The sequence below is a fragment of the Tenrec ecaudatus genome, chromosome 7 (genome assembly GCF_050624435.1).
Source record: "Tenrec ecaudatus isolate mTenEca1 chromosome 7, mTenEca1.hap1, whole genome shotgun sequence".
NCBI classification, from domain to species: Eukaryota; Metazoa; Chordata; class Mammalia; order Afrosoricida; family Tenrecidae; genus Tenrec; species Tenrec ecaudatus.
Window position 1 is genome coordinate 61,603,694 of NC_134536.1, and position 16,167 is coordinate 61,619,860.

Consider the following 16,167-nt stretch of genomic DNA (forward strand, 5'->3'; position numbering starts at 1 on the left):
ATGAACAAATGGGTGAATTTTCAAATATTTCTTTAATGGCCATGAAGAATTCTCCATGATGTACCTTAATAAGATGACCATTTTAGGTAGAATATCAGTGTGTGTAAGCAAAAGCGACTCATTTCATTCAGGATCAAAAGTAGTAGTTATTATGACACTCATAGAGACTCTGGTTCTAAGATTAGTTTGTAAGTAATTCCAGTAAGATCATATGACAGTGAGTTGATCAATGGCTGAGAAATTTGCATATAAAATTTTAGTGTCACAAAATGCTATGCACATATTTGAAAAATCAGACTTTATTTGAGTCAATTTCACACATTTCTCCTTATTAACAGATAGGGAGTTAAAGCACACTACCTTCTCTCCAGAATTTTAAGAGTTTATTCTCCTTTTCCAACATAAGGTTACTCATTCAGTGACATCGAGGTGATTCTATCAGAACTTATGATAATCTAGATCAGCGGTCCTCAAACTTTTTAAACAGGGGCCAGTTCTCTGTCCCTCATGCCATTGGGAGGGCCAGACTATAGTTAAAAAAAAAAACTATGAACAAATTCCTAAGCACACTGCACATATCTTATTTTGAAGCAAAAAAGCAAACGAGGCAAAAACACCCGGCAAGCCGGATAATGTCCTCAGCAGACCGCATGTGGCCCATGGGCCATAGTTTGAGGACCCCTGGTCTGGATCAATTTCCTTTGTAGGATTAACAATCTCAAGAATCTTCCACTCTACTTCTTGATACTTCTCTAGACTTTTTTTGTTTTAAAAAATGTATAATGTATCCATTAGGAGTAAGTTTGGCTGTACCAGAGTGACTGAACCAAGAGAAGTCTCTTTCTCTCCCACACAAAAGGCGGCGAGGTCAGCGGTGGCAATGCACTCTCTGCCTGGGCAGCAGCAGCAGTCACAGGATTGGCATGACGTCCACACTCACAGGACCCAGGAAGCTTTGTGAGATCTACTCTGGCACCGGGCTCACTTAACTGTGCAGTTTACAGAGCAAGAGATGCAGTCTGATGCACAGTAGCATCAAGCTTTTCAGCCAGAAGAATCTTCACTCTCCTCCCAATCCCATTGTACCTGGGGTCAACCACCATTAACTGTGACTCCATGGTAGCCAAAAACACAAGTTTATGGTAATTTATGGTATTTGTAATTAAAAACTAATATACTTACCTTAGTAAAACAACCAAATTTAAAGGATTCATCAGAGATGAGTCTAGGATTAATTTAGCCAGTTTGGAGTTTGGTTTTTAATTCAATTCATGCTTGCTCTTGGAATGACTGCTATATTAGGTTTTGCTATCATTAGAAAGCCAACAAAAAGAATAAAATAGATGGAACCTACAGTTGTAAAAACTACCAAGTTCAAGATATGCGGTATTAGGAGGAACATTTCATCGAGGAGTGGCTTCCAACGCACCATCTTGAGAATCCATAAAAACAAACCCTTCTGTATCAAAAGAAGGGATCTCGATAAGAGGACTCGAATCCTCTATATCTAAGTGCAGTGGTTTCTCCTGTTCGTAACTCAGATCTGAATTATCTTTCATTTGAATATCTTGCTCCTTCAACTCTAGAGATTTGTGTGGAGCTGAAGCAACCATGTCTTCGTCTTCATGTAGAAAGCTACAAATCATGCTGGGTCTATTGGAGGAATCACCATCACTGATACGCAGCCATTCCACACCACCTAATTTGAGGCGTGGAGAAGGCACGCCAAGAGAAAAAAAAAAACACGCAAAAATTTTATTTATTTAAGTTTTGTTAAATTAATCATATTGATTATGTTTTTCTTTAAATTTTTATCCCATAAATACATGTCAAAGTAAAACCCCAGCAAATACTAAGGAATGGCATGGTGGCTATAACTGATAAAATCATGTAAGTTCCATCTTCCATGGACACTTTAGGATGTTTCATCAAAAATCACTGTAGGATAGGCTTCATTAAAAAGCAATAAACATAATCAACTCGATTTGATATTCTCAGCACTCTTTCCAGAGGTTCAATTAGCTTCTCATTCTGAGAAATAATTTGAGTTCTTACTACCTTCTCATGCCTTAAAGCAGTGGTTCTCAACCTTCCTAATGCTGCAACCCTTTAATATAGTTCCTCATGTTGTGGTGACTCCCCCAACCATAACATTATTTTCGTTGCTACTTCATAACTGGGTCGTTCAAAGGGGTTGTGACCCACAGGTTAAGATCCGCTGCCTTAAAGAAAACGCTACAATATTTTCCTTGCCTACTCAATTTCATAATATAATGGATACTACTACTTTATGGTCTTCCAAGTCAAGACTTCCATGTCATCTTAAGGTAAAACATCTACTTGTGAAAATAATCGTTTCTAAATAAATAATCTTTTGTTTCTTTCTGTATTTGCTGTCAACGCCTTAATCTCTCAACGAGTCTCCTAGAATTTCTCCAGGAATGCTACTGAGTTTTTCTTCTTTATTACCCTTTTAAACATTTGTAATGACACCTCCATCACTTCTTCAGCAAGCTCAAATTATTTACTCTCAACCTTTAACACTCCCTTGGCTATCTCGAAGATACTGTGCTGTTCCTACTCCCCAACATCAGCTAACTCCTCTGTAGCTGTTTATTTAATGAAACTGCTTCACTGCTAACTTCATGTCATCTTTGTGCTATTCCACAGTCTCTCATCAAAAATAAATTGATCCTTTTCTTTGCAACTCTCCTCCAGCTGTGTTGACTTACCTACTGTTTTCCTTATAATAACATTACTTTCCCAGTCACTTGGGCTTTAAATCTGGAAGCTGTATTTCACTGCTGTTATTTAACAAAGTACTCCGTATATAGACACACTATAAACAGTAAGTTGAATGGAATGGGTGTAGTCACAGTCACCCATATCTATTGAGTGTCTCCCGTCTTTATTGTGTTCTGTCTCTAGCACAGCGCCACATTTGGTAGCCAGCCTCCAAGATGGCCTCCAGCGCCCCTCACTATTGGCATCGATGCTCCTGTGTGGTAGCAAAGGAGCCCTGGTAGCAGAGTGCTTAGAGTGGTTGGCTGCTAGCCTACAGGTAAGCTTTTGAACACGTCAGCTCCTCTGTAGGAGAAAGATGTGACAGTAGTGGCTTCCTTCAAGATTTACTGCCTTGGGGACTCTCTGGGATGATCAGATTCTGTCCTAAGGTCACTATGAGTTGGAACTGACTCCAGGGGGATAACCCCCTCCTACACTACATTAGGGTAACGGGTAACTTCTGATGCTAGATCATAAGACACTGCTCTCATGGATCAAGCCTAGAAGTTAACTACCAGGCTCAAGCAGTTCGCTGAGGAGGTCCATGTTGCATGTGGCAAGGAAATGAGGCCCCAGCCAAGAGCCAGCATAAACTTGCCAGTCATATGAGTAAGCTGTCTGTCAATCAGGTCTTCTAGCCTTAGATGATTAAGGCCCCACCCAACATACCTCAACATAAACTCCGGGGAGGTCCTGAACCAGAACCACCCAGCTACGAGGCTCCCAAATTCGAGACTCATCGGGATCACACAAGCTAGTGGATTTTGTTGTTTCATATCTTTGTAAGTTGTAGAGGTTACTGCTTCCTCAGCATTAGATGACCATTAGAACCTCAAATTAGTTGGTTGCTAACCAACTATTAAAGGAAATACGCTACCTTTCCAAAGATAATGGGATTATTAAAGACTATTGGAAAAGAAAGCCCTAAAACTTCCTTTAGAAATAGTGTCTAACTCATAGCCAAGCTTATCTATTATCTGTCTGCTTCCACGTGCATTCTAGAATTTCAGGTACCTCCTTCTGCCTCTTAAGTCTGCAGGGTGCCATAGACAAGGTGGTACTTTAGCTACCTTCAAATATTTATTCCTAGTTTAAAGTGTACCAAGTTAGGAATGCTCATCACTGGAGCCATATTTGTCCAAGTTTCAAATTTTCCATCGAGCCTTCAAAGCACCGAGCAGTTATTTGCGTTTTACAACATGTGCCTGCTATGAGTTCAAGAAGCAGTGGTCTAAAACGTCTCTAGTCGGTGACATCCAGCAACTGAAGGGCACTCAATGGATGCTGATTAAGAACTAGCCTTAGGACCAACAACCAGTGATACTAGAGTCTCAACTACACATAAAACCAATTTCTCCTAATTGTAAGCTTTTTGAAAAAGGTTGTTGCACCTGCCAAAAGTTCCTACAGGATTCCCTGGGGTTACACTTTAGGAATCCAGGAGTCCTGCTGCCATATTTTCTCCGATTACAAGGAAGTCTTCCTTAATAATAAAAAAAAAAAGACTGAAGTCTCTTTGGGTTGGAAATCATAGTTTTTTGGCAAATCTCTTAAAAGTTGTTTCTAACGACAAGAAAATACCAGAGAGATTTCTTACCTGCCCCCCTTGCCCATTGCTATATTATAGTTCCACTGAGTTTTAAATCTATGCTTGTTACTTTTTATGGAATACCGCAAATTTAATATATTAAACATAGTACATGTAGTTACTACTATAAGAACCAGGGAATGATGACAAAATAACGATGTATAAATTACCAAGGGCATATGAGGGAGGGGGGAATGGGGAGGGAGGGGAAAAAAAAGAGGACCTGATGCAAGGGGCTTAAGTGGAGAGCAAATGCCTTGAGAATGATTGGGGCAGGGAATGTATGGATGTGCTTTATACAATTGATGTATGTATATGTATGGATTGTGGTAAGAGTTGTATGAGTCCCTAATAAAATGTAAAAGAAGAAAAGAGAAAAAAATGATTAGGGCAAAGACTGTACAGATGTACTTTATACAATTGATGTATGTATATGTATGAACTGTGAATAAATTGTTAAAATAAATTTTTTAAAAAATTCAAAAAAAGAAAGAATTTCAAACACAAAAAAAAAAAACTAGGGAATGTTCTGGCAGCAATATGTCATTGTTAAAGCCCATGTTGAATCGCCTATTTTCAGAAAATCAACTGAACTAACCTATGTTTTCTTCTCCTTCCTTTTTTTCTGTCAGAAGAGTTCTCGTCATGTTGAGCTTCTTCATTGTATGGCATTTGTATTTTAACATTGTTTTATTATTGCCTTCGGCATCCACTAGGACATAAAATGAAAATTATCATACTGACTGACACATCAAAGAATCATGTTAAGTCTGGATAGTCTCAGTTTACGGAGTTATATTAAAAGTATTTCATGTCAAGATACTGTAATTTAAAGTTTACTTCAACTTTTCAGCTCCAAGTACAGAAAAAAAGAAAACCTTAACAACCAAAGGTCCAACCAGACTTAAAAACAGCAAGGTTATAATGAGATTAAAGCCCTGAGCCTACTAGACTCACGCCTTGAAGTAGCAATTTGACTCCACAGATCATGAGTTCTAGGAGCCCAGGTGTTGTGGTAGGCTGTGCACTGAGCTGTTAGGAACAAGGCCAGTAGTTCAAACCCATCAGTCGCTCTGTGGGAGAAAGATGAAGCTGTCTACTCCTGTAAACATTTAGCCTTGGAAACCCAAAGGATAGCTCTACCTTGTCCTATAGGGTTGCTTTGTGTTGGAATTGACTTGGTGGCAATGAGTTTTTGTTTGGTAATGAGGTCTAAAATTCACTCAAAATGGAAGACCAGAGTCAAACCCACTATTTTAAGCCCAAGGCTGGAGTGAAATGACCCAGCTCATGAGGGTTATACGGGGGAACCCAGTTCACGAGGGGGGCGGGGAAACAACAACTGCCTAGAAATAAGCTTTTTAGAAAACTACAGAGTAGAAGGAGGCAGAGTCAAGGAAGTGTGTGTGTGTGTATACACATACATACAGCTGTGAGTATAAGCTGATACATTTCAGACATACATATTGGTATCTTTGACTAAACCATATGGAATTATCTATACCCAACTAAAAGTGGTAATTTAATATGGTTCAACTTAATAGAGTTGAAGATACACTCATTAGGTTAGCAAGGAAAAGTTATGACCTTTTTACACATGTATAAAGTGATATATATATATATAAAAGAATATTCATGGAAGCATTTTTCTTTTTAAACCAACGTAACAACTTCCACATTTACAACTCAATGAGTGATTACATATTTTCATATTGTGTCATTTATCACTCTCCTAATTCAAAACACACTACTATCATTAAATCAATTCAATGCCTACATATCATCCTGGCTCCCCCACCCCCACCCCTTTCTCATTTCTGGTAACCTGTGCCAATTTTTTGCTTATTTTTATTGAGATGATGCAGTGTTTCCTTTTGTGCCTGATTTTGCTCAGCATGATGTTTTCAAGCTTCATCCACACTGTGGCCTGCATCACAACTTCTTTTCTATTTAGAGGCGTATGATATTCCAGCCACTCCTCAAAACAAAGACAAGGCTTTCTCTCCCATAAACCCACAAGGGCAGTTCTACCCTGTGCTGGGGTCACGAGGAGTCAGAATCAACTCAATGACAGTAATATGTATTTTTTGGTTTAATATTACAATATCTATCACACTGTCCTTATCCACATTCATCTGTTGGCCTTTGGACTTGGGAAAAGAACTAAGCACGAATCCACAGGTTCTATCTGTACTGCTGCCTTCACTTCCCTGGGTAAGTAGCTAGGATCGGAATTACGGGGTCACACGTTAATCCCAGGAGCTCTAGCAGTGTACTAGGGATGCATCAGCTGCTAAATGCAAAGTCAGTAGTTCAAAACCACCAGCTACTCCGTGGAAGAAAGACAGGGCTTTCAACTCCCAATAGTTAGTCTTGCATGAGAGAAGGGGAGGTGGGAGGAAAGGTAGTGGTGTTAACAAACCCAGGGACAATGGAACAACAAGTGATCCAAATCGGTGGTGAGGAGGGTATAGGAGGCTTGGTAGGGTGTGATCCAGGGTAATGTAATCAAGAGGAATTACGGAAACTCTAATGAAGGCTGAACATGATAGTGGGACAAGAGGAAAGTAAAAGGAAATAGAGGAAAGAGCATTTATAGAGACCTAAATACAGGCATGTACATATGCAAATGCACTTATATATGAGGATGTGGAAATAGATCTATGTGCATATATGCACAGATTTAGTATTAAGGTAGCAGAGGGACATTGGGCCTCCACTCAAGTACTTCCTCAATGCAAGAATACTTTGTTCTATTAAACTGGCATTCCATGATGCTCACCTTCCTGACACAATCGCTTTAGACAAAGCGAGTGAATAAGTACATGTGAAGAAAGCTAATGGTGCCTGGCTATCAAAAGATATAGCATCTGGGTCTTAAAGGCTTGAAGGTGAACAAGCGGCCAACTAGCTCAGAAGCAACAAAACTCACATGGAAGAAGCACACCAGCCTGCGTGTTCACAAGGTGCCGAAGGGATCAGTTATCAGGCATCAAAGAACAAAAAAATCATATCATTGTGAATGAGGGGGTGTGTGGAGTAGAAACCCAAAACCCAACTGTAGGCAATTGGACATCCCCTAAAACAGGAAGGGTCACAGGGAAGAGACTAGCCAGTCAGGTTGCAGTGTAACAACGATGAAACATACAACTTTCCTCTAGTTCCTAAATGCTTCCTCCATCCCACCCCCCACTACCATGATCCCAATTCTACCTTACAAATCTGGCTAGACCAGAGGATGTACACTGGTACAAATAGGAACTGGAAACACAGGGAATACAGGGTGGATGATCCCTTCAGGACCAGTGGTGAGTGGCGATACCAGGAGGGTAGAGTGACAGACAACAGAAAAGTGGGTGAAGGGAGACGTCGGACAGTGTAAGATATGACAAAATAATAATTTATAAATTACCAAGGGTTCATAAGGAAGGGAGGAGCGGGGAGGGAGGGGAAAAATGAGCTGATGCCAGGAGCTTAAGTGGAGAGCAAATGTTTTGAGAATGATGAGGGCAATGAATGTACAAATGTGCTTGACACAATGAATGGATGGATGAATTGTGCTAAGAGCTCTATGAGCGCCCAATAAAATGATTTAGGGAAAAAAATAGTCTTGGAAACTCACAAGAGCAGTTGGTTACACCCTTCACTATAGGGCCATGAGGAGTAAGAATTGACGCAATGGCAGTGAGTGAGATGGTAATTCTATGTTCGTTCGACTTTGAGAAGCTGCCAAACTGTTTCCACAGTGGCTGTACCATTTTATGTTCCAACTAGAAATGAAAATTCCAATTTCTACACATTCTTTCCAAGACTTTTTCCTGATTTGAAAAATGTCTTTATTTATTTTTCATCATCACCAGTCTAATTAGGGTGAAGTGGTATCTCATTGTGGTTTTGATTTGTTAATAGGGAATATAAGGAGCAAGCAAAAAGTCGTGAAAAAGACAAGAATCAAGGGATGGGGGAGCAGGAAAGGAGGAGAAAAAAAGAAAAATGAGGAGCTGATTCCAAGAGCCCAAGCGGGGAAAGCAAGATTTTTGAGAATGATGAGGGCAACAAATGTGTAAGTGTGCTTTACACAATTGACGTATGTATGGATTGTGAAGTTTTATGAGCCCCAATAAAATGATTTAAAATATATTAAATAATACCTCACAGATATATTAAATAATACCTCACAGAAAGCAATAAAATACACGAGATGAAAAAAAGAGACAAGAATGAAAGAAAAAAACAAAATGGACGTCAGAAGAGACCGACCCTGAAATGTACTCTTAATACCAAGTTGCTAAAAGCAAATGGAAAAAATTATGACATAAAAGGACTGAAGATTTCAAAAGTACAGTATGATAGTGAAATATACAAATACCCGGAGCTAGAAAACTGAGAGGAAATACACAAAACAATGCTGTTTGTGGTTTGTGTCTACTTGAAACTCACTGCCACGGAGTCCGCAGCAACACTCTCATACAGTGCAGGACTGCCCAGTGAATCTCTAGGGCTGGACCTCACCTTTCTTCTGAGGAGCAGCTGGTGGTTTCAGCTGCTCCCAACATAGCCACTATATCACCAGGGCTACTCTTACATATACTATGTAATATAAAAGGTTTATTCACTCATTGCCAAGGAGTCATTTCTGACCCAGAGTAGAACTGCCCCTTTGGGTTTCTGGGACTTAAATCTTTACAAGTAGAAGGAAGCCTCATTTCTCTTGATAAGCAGCTGGTAGGTTCGAACCACTTAACTTTGTAACTAGCAGCTTAGTGCATGGCCCACTACACCACTGGGGCAGTCTTAAACAGTACAAAGACAAAGTAGCTCCTTTTAGAATCTGGTGACAGAAAAGGTAATCAAATTCAGGAAGGATTACCTCTAGTGAAAATAGGGAACAAGTCTGGAGAGAGACAAGGGGCTCCAAATGTAACTGGGACGCTTTAAGTATAATCTGAGTCAAGATTGGCAAAATGGTAGTATTTGATACAGCTAGACAAGACAATGGATAAAAGAGATGCTAATATTAACTGTACATAAGCATGCTTGAAACATTTCAGAGTGAAATAGTTGGGACAGTATAGCAACCACTTACCATGTTCCTCCCCATCTTCTTCAAATATAACACAGGTCCCAAGAGTGTCTGCAGAAAAATTTGAGGAAAATTGTTTTCCGAAACCAGCAGCGCTACCATAGATATATATTTAAAAGGGTGGTGGTGGAATTCAATCTATCTGCTATCCTCCTACCTTCATACTCCCCAGCAAAGACATAATTGTCCACCTGCATGATAGGCTTCTCAGTGTCAATCCCCTACAACAGAATATAGGATCATAAAACCACCTTTAGAAAAAGCCATGGAGCATGCACCCTTGCAACCAGGAGACTGCTCTCCCAAACTGATGAACCTCTGGAGCTTCTTGTCCCAGCACATTCAATATAAGCTAAAACTACTTTGTCCACAGCAGCTAGTGAAGACCACTTAATCAATCAACATCCTCTTCATGTCTCAGGTAGTTTTGTCAAAACTTTTAGTCACGAGTAGCTAAAAGATTTTAAAGTGACAAAAACAAAGGTCAACAAATGATGCAAGTCAACATCAGAGTGAGCGAGGCCTTTGAGGTCTTGCTTAGGTGGCTTCCTTCCCTGTTCCAGTGTGTGGGTAACTGATTTTCCTTCCTTCACTGTCTTTCCCTCGAATGTTCTAAAACACATATTTTTTTCCAAATATACTGCATCACTATGTATCAACATATACTAAAATCTTACCCCTTCTAAACATTTTCACTCCAGCCATACATTCCCCCAAGCTGAATCCAGGAGTCTCCTATCTGCTCCCATAGTCCTTTCATGTACTTCTATAATGTACACTGCTTTCTATCATGGAGTAAATATACTAATCTTTGGGGACCAGTTATTCCACTATTCTTTCCAGTTTTAACCCGAAGAAAATCAACAACAATCCCAATTCTGGAAAACTCACCAAAATCTTGCATTTATTTTCACATTTTGAGAGAAAGTCTGAATCAATAATTCCTGACAATTCCACCAAAACCAACTGCTCCTGGTGGAAGAAAGAGGGTTAGCATATTAGCACAAAGGGGGGAAAGATCCCAAATTCAATGGTTTTTTCACAGAGCCTCCTTTACGAAGTCTTAGAACAAAGAAGGCAAAGATAAACGAATCGTCTGGTTGAGGGAGCCCACAATATGAAGCCATCATCGTGTGGCTAGTGGGTACCATTGGGCTGTGATCCCCAAGGTTGGCAGTTCAAAAATACCAGCAGCTCCGAGGGAGAACGAGGGGAGCAGCTGAGCTGCCAACCTCAAAGTCAGCAGTTCACAACCACCTGAGGGTTAAAAATGACGTTGGCTGCTCCCATAAAAATTAATAGCCTCACACACCTACTCAACAGGGGCAATTCCACCATATCCGGAAGGGTCAGAATTGAGAATCCGGGCAGTAGGTCAGAGTGAAGGATTAACACCCATCTGATAATTTAAAGTGGTCCGTAAACAAAGGAAAGTCACAAAATTACAATTGGCGGGAAATTAATGAATTACAAAAGGTGGGTCTACTAAAGTGGGAAAGCGACCATGACTGGGATGCACCAACGAACTAGGAAAGTTTACAAGGCTGGTTCCGGGTCCTCCGATCAATTGGGGGGAGCGGCGGGAGATGTGGGGGTGTGATTCACAACCTAGTACTAGTTTGCATCAAAGCCCCGCCAGGCAAGTTGTCAAGGGCCAGGAGAGCTGCAGCACAGAGCAAAGCTGTTCACGCGGCAGAGGAGTGGTCAGCGAAGTCAACGCAGGCTGCTGAGCCCATGTGGAGGCTCAAAATGGAGCTAGGGCGCTCTGTAAGCCGCAGCCTTCCCTACGCCTACTGTTCAGAATTCAGGCTCTGAATGAGCGTGCCGTAAAGTGACGACAAAGGAAGTTTAAACAGCACCGCGATCAAACCCTAGTGCAAGCGCGGTCCTGCTCCCCAGGAGGGGCGGCGCGTTCGTTCGCTAAGGCCGTCCCCTCGTACCCGCACCCTGACCACACCGGCAATCGGGGTAGAGGCCCCACTCTCGCAGGCACCGGCAGCCGGGGGCCGCCCTCCAGCCCCCCGCTTCGGGAATGCCTGCGCCAAACCGTCGGCAAAGCCACCCCCGAGACCGCCGGCCCGGCACGGGGCACACACTTACTTCCTCCTCTTCCCACTCCTCGCAGTCCCAACTCTCCGCCGCCGCCATGATCGCGCCGCCGCGGAGGTGCGTCCCCCTCCCTAGCCCCGCCCCACCGCCTCTCACCCTAGCCCCGCCCGCTAGCCCCGCCCGCTAGCCCCGCCCGCTAGCCCCGCCCGCTAGCCCCGCCGCTCCCGCGGTGCGTCCCGCCCCCACCGCCTCTCACCCTAGCCCCGCCCGCTAGCCCCGCCCGCTAGCCCCGCCCGCTAGCCCCGCCGCTCCCGCGGTGCGTCCCGCCCCCACCGCCTCTCACCCTAGCCCCGCCCGCTATCCCCGCCGCCGCCGCGGTGCGTCCCCCTCCCTAACCCCGCCCCCCGCCGCCTCCCTCTTGAGTCGGGGCGGGCGCTTCGTGACGCCATTCCGGTCTCGGTTTGCCGAGCGCCCCGGCCAGAAGGGGCGGAGGCGCCCCCCAGCGTCTCGGCGGTGTCCGCGCTCCTCCGCAAGGCCTCGGGCCTGCCTGCTCCGCCCGCTCCCTTCCTTCCTCGTGCTCGTCAGGCTCCGGGCCCACGGCGCCCCCGGACGGGCAACGGAACCACCGTGGAGCAGGACGGTGGAGAGGCTTTGTGTGAACCCCAACATACTGTTCTGGGCGATTCTTTTTTTAAAATATTTTATTAGGGGCTCATATAACTCTTATCACAATCCATGCATATACATACATCAATTGTATAAAGCATATCTGTACATTCTTTGTCCTCATCATTTTCGTGGGAGCATTCGTTTCAATTCAACGCCCGCCGAGTCATTTTGAAGGCACATTTCCGTTAAACTTGCGATGCGAGTGGACCGCATGAACTCGCCGAGCTAGGAGAGCTGAAAACGTGGCAAGCGGTCTGGGTTTTAGCTGCGGGAACACGGCCCGGTGGTTAGAGCCTGAGAATGGATTCGGATGCAGTGACCCCAGGTGCGCCCGTAGAACTGCTCCCCCGGGTCTCTTTCTGTCATCTTAGGAAAGCACATCACCTGTCCTTTTCTTCCTTGGTGCTGCTGATGGCACTTGCTGTTGGCAGTCCAGCGCCAGCCGTTTGTGTCACCTGGGATTGTTAAATTGTCGAGTGCTGTGGAGTCGGAGAACCACCCCCTGTGCGTTTCCGAGCCTGGATTTCTGCATGGGTGTACAAAGCTTCATCTTGCACCCCTTGAGCACCTGGGGCTTCAAACGGCTGACTTTGTGGTCATTGGGCCAAGGCATAACAACTATGACACCAGAATTCCTCTTTCTAGAACCCTTTTTCTTTTTAGCTCACCTACTTTGCTAAGCATGATGTCATGGGCCAGGGACTGAGCTCTGCTGATAACACCTGCGAAGTAGGTGAGGCCCAGCCTCTAGGAGGGCTGTGTGAATGTTAATTGGCATCAAGTTGAAACGGACCCAACCAATGTACACTCTAATCAGATTACCCCAAATGCTGTAGAGATACAAATTGCTATGGGAAGGAAAAGACTTGATTATAGAGTTTTGAGCAGAATTTTTAAAATACCCTCCTGGGTTTTCTGCTTGTAAAATAAATGGTCTTTGTGCTTGAGACCAGATGACTGATCTATTGTTTATGAACTTTGAGTCAGAGTCCATGCCAGTTCTGCCGGTTTTTTAATAGCAAATTGGTTATTGGAGAATGAAATGAGATTATATGTACGTTTATATCCAATGGATTTGGCCCAGATCTCTGTGCATACTAAATGTTTTACATGCATTTAATTTATTTGCTGTTGTTAATTGCCTTGGCATCCACTCCAGCCCATAGCAACAGCATGTACCACAGAAGGAGTCATTACCCAAACATTACCCTGGCTTGTGCCAATTCACAGTTGTTGGTACGTTTGTGCCCATGGTCGCAGCCATTGTATCAATCTGTCACTCTTCTCTGTTTGATGTTTCTTTTGGAGACACTGATAGAAATGTCCTGGAATTAGTGGCGATGGTTACTCTGAAAATACTGGAAACTAAATTTTAGCCTCCTAACCTGCAAGAGAATAAAATTCTGTTTATTAAAGTCAACTATTTACAGTATTTATGTGATAGGAGCACAACGTAACGGATTCCAGTGCGCCTAAGCACCTTGTAACTGAAGCAATAGGGCACTGGTGGCGCAGTGATGACGTGCACGGTGCTATTCCCAAGATCGCCACCTGGAAATTGTCAGTCACCCTCTGGGAGGAAAATGTGCCCTTGGGCTTCTGTAAAGATTTGCAGCCTTGGAAACTCGATGGAGCAGTTCTACTTTGTTCTACATCGTCACTGAATCGGAAATGACTGAATAATGGTTTATAACTGCAGCCATTTTGAGGTCCTTGACAGTTCCAAGTAGTAATTACTATCAAGGTTGGTGTTCAAAATATTTAACAATTTGTAAGGTGAAAGTGGGCACAGTAGTGGTGCAGTGGCTAATACCTTCCCTGTGGGAGACCGAGGTTTGGTACTTACCTGATGTAGAACCACCACCCATATGTCAGGGGAAGCTTGCATGCTCAACAGGCTTTAGGGGTTCTTCCAAACAGATGTCTAGGCAACATGCTTCCAAAAGCCCCTGATCTGAAACGATCACGTTAATGACACAGGGCCAGCCAGCGTTTCGTTCTACGGTGTATGGAGTTGTCAACAACAACAATGGACAACAACAGGATGCAGTTACTTAGCCAAACGACAGTAGGTTCCTGGAGAAATTGAATCATGGTCGGGGCAGTTGGTTTTTAGTAACCGATAGGGAAAAACTTCAATTGATATGCCTTTTCAGAGTGCATATCAACTAAATTTCTACTACTTGTTTATTATTTTGTTGAACTGTGGAGGTGTGTGTGTTGCTGTAATGCTTGAAGTTATGACATTGATATTTCAAATGCCAGCAGGGTCACCCAAAGTGAACAGGGTTCAGCGGAGCTTCCAGACTGAGGACAACAAAGAAGGACTCAGCTCCCCACTTCGGAGGAAGTAGCTGCTGAAAACCTTATGCGTAACTTAGAAACATTGTCAGATACTGAGGGCCTAATGAATAGAAGCAAAACATTATTGGAAGTCGTGCTGCAGCTTGGGCCCCTTGCACCAGAGAACACTCAAAATGTGGCTGAGGAGAAGCTGACTATGGTGATGTGAGTCAGGTAAAGCCTGTGGGAGTGGAGTCTTCATGATTCTCATTTGCTGATGCAGAATGACTTAAGGTAAGAATCAGCTACAAAAATTTGCTAACAATCTATGATGCTCACCTTCCCAAGACGATTGCTGAAGACAAAATGGGTGCTTAAGCAAATACGGTAAAGAAAACTGATGGTGCTGGGCTATTAAAAGATATAGCATCTGGGGTCTTACAGGCTTGAAGACAAACAAGCAGCCATCTAGCTGAGAAGCAACAAAGCCCACATGGAAGCAGCACAACAGCCTGTGTGGTCATGAGGTGATGGGATCAGGTATCAGGCATCAAACACCCAGAACAAAAAATCATGTCAATGTGAATGAGGGGAAGTAGATAGTGGAGACCCAAAGCCCATCTGTAGGCAATTGGATATCCCCTACTAGAAGGGTCATAAGGAAGAGACGAGCCAGTCAGGGTGCAGTTTAGCACCTATGAAACATGAAACTTTCCTCTAGTTCCTAAATGCTTCCTCACTCCAACCCCCACTACCTTGATCCCAATTCTACCTTACAATTTTGGCTAGACCAGAGGATGTACGCTGGTACAGAAAGGAATTGGAAACACAGGAAATCCAGGGCAGATGATCCCTTCAGGACCAGTGGTGAGAGTGTCGATACCTGGAGGGTGGAGTGGAAAGGGGGAACCAATTACAAGGATCTACATTTAACCTCCGTGAGGATTGGACAACAGAAAAGTGGGTGAAAGGAGATGTCGGACAGTGTAAGATGTAACAAAATAATAATTTATAAATTATCAAGGGTTCATGAAGGAGGAGGGATCAGAGTGGGAAGGGAAAAAATGAGGAGCTGGAGGATCTGATGCAAAGGGCTTAAGTGGAGAGCAAATGCTTTGAGAATGATTGGGGCAGGGAATGTATGGATGTGCTTTATACGATTGATGTATGTATATGTATGGATTGTGATAAGAGTTGTATGAGTCCCTAATAAAATGTAAAAAAAGAAAAGAGGAGAAAAAAAGAAAATGATTAGGGCAAAGAATGTACAGATGTGCTTTATACAATTGATGTATGTATATGTATGGACCGTGCTAAGAGTTGTATGAGCCCCTAATAAATTGTTTAAAAAAAAAAAGTCAAAAGACAAAAAAAAAAAATGAGGAGCTGATGCCAGAGGCCTACATGGAGAGCAAATGTTATGAGAATGATGAAGGCAATGAATGTATAAATCGGCTTTACACAATAGATGCATGTATGGATTGTGATAAAAGTTGTATGAGCCCCTAATAAAATGATTTTAAATAAAAGAAACATACAACTTTCCTCTACTTCTTTAATGCTTTCTCCCCCCACTATCATGATCCCAATTCTGCCTTACAAATCCAGGTAGACCAGAGCATGTACAAGGGTACAGATAAGAGATGGAAACACAGGGAATCCAGGACAGATAAACCCCTCAGGTCCAATAATGAGAGTAGTGATACCAGGA

The 16,167-nt window shown here is 43.0% G+C and overlaps 1 protein-coding gene across 2 annotated transcripts; it reads right to left on the reverse strand.

The window, feature by feature from the left end:
* Positions 1 to 273: 273 nt before the first annotated feature.
* Positions 274 to 11,620, reverse strand: GTF3C6 (general transcription factor IIIC subunit 6). Of its 2 annotated transcripts, XM_075554667.1 has the most exons (6): positions 11,556 to 11,620; positions 10,347 to 10,427; positions 9,613 to 9,676; positions 9,459 to 9,506; positions 4,971 to 5,084; positions 274 to 1,699 (listed from the first exon to the last, which is right to left on the reverse strand). In XM_075554667.1, the coding sequence occupies exons 1-6, from the start codon at positions 11,601 to 11,603 to the stop codon at positions 1,404 to 1,406; spliced, it is 651 nt and encodes a 216-aa protein (XP_075410782.1). In that variant the 5' UTR covers positions 11,604 to 11,620; the 3' UTR covers positions 274 to 1,403. The 2 variants fall into 2 exon arrangements, with proteins under 2 accessions (XP_075410782.1, XP_075410783.1); XM_075554668.1 differs by lacking the exon at positions 4,971 to 5,084.
* Positions 11,621 to 16,167: the final 4,547 nt, after the last annotated feature.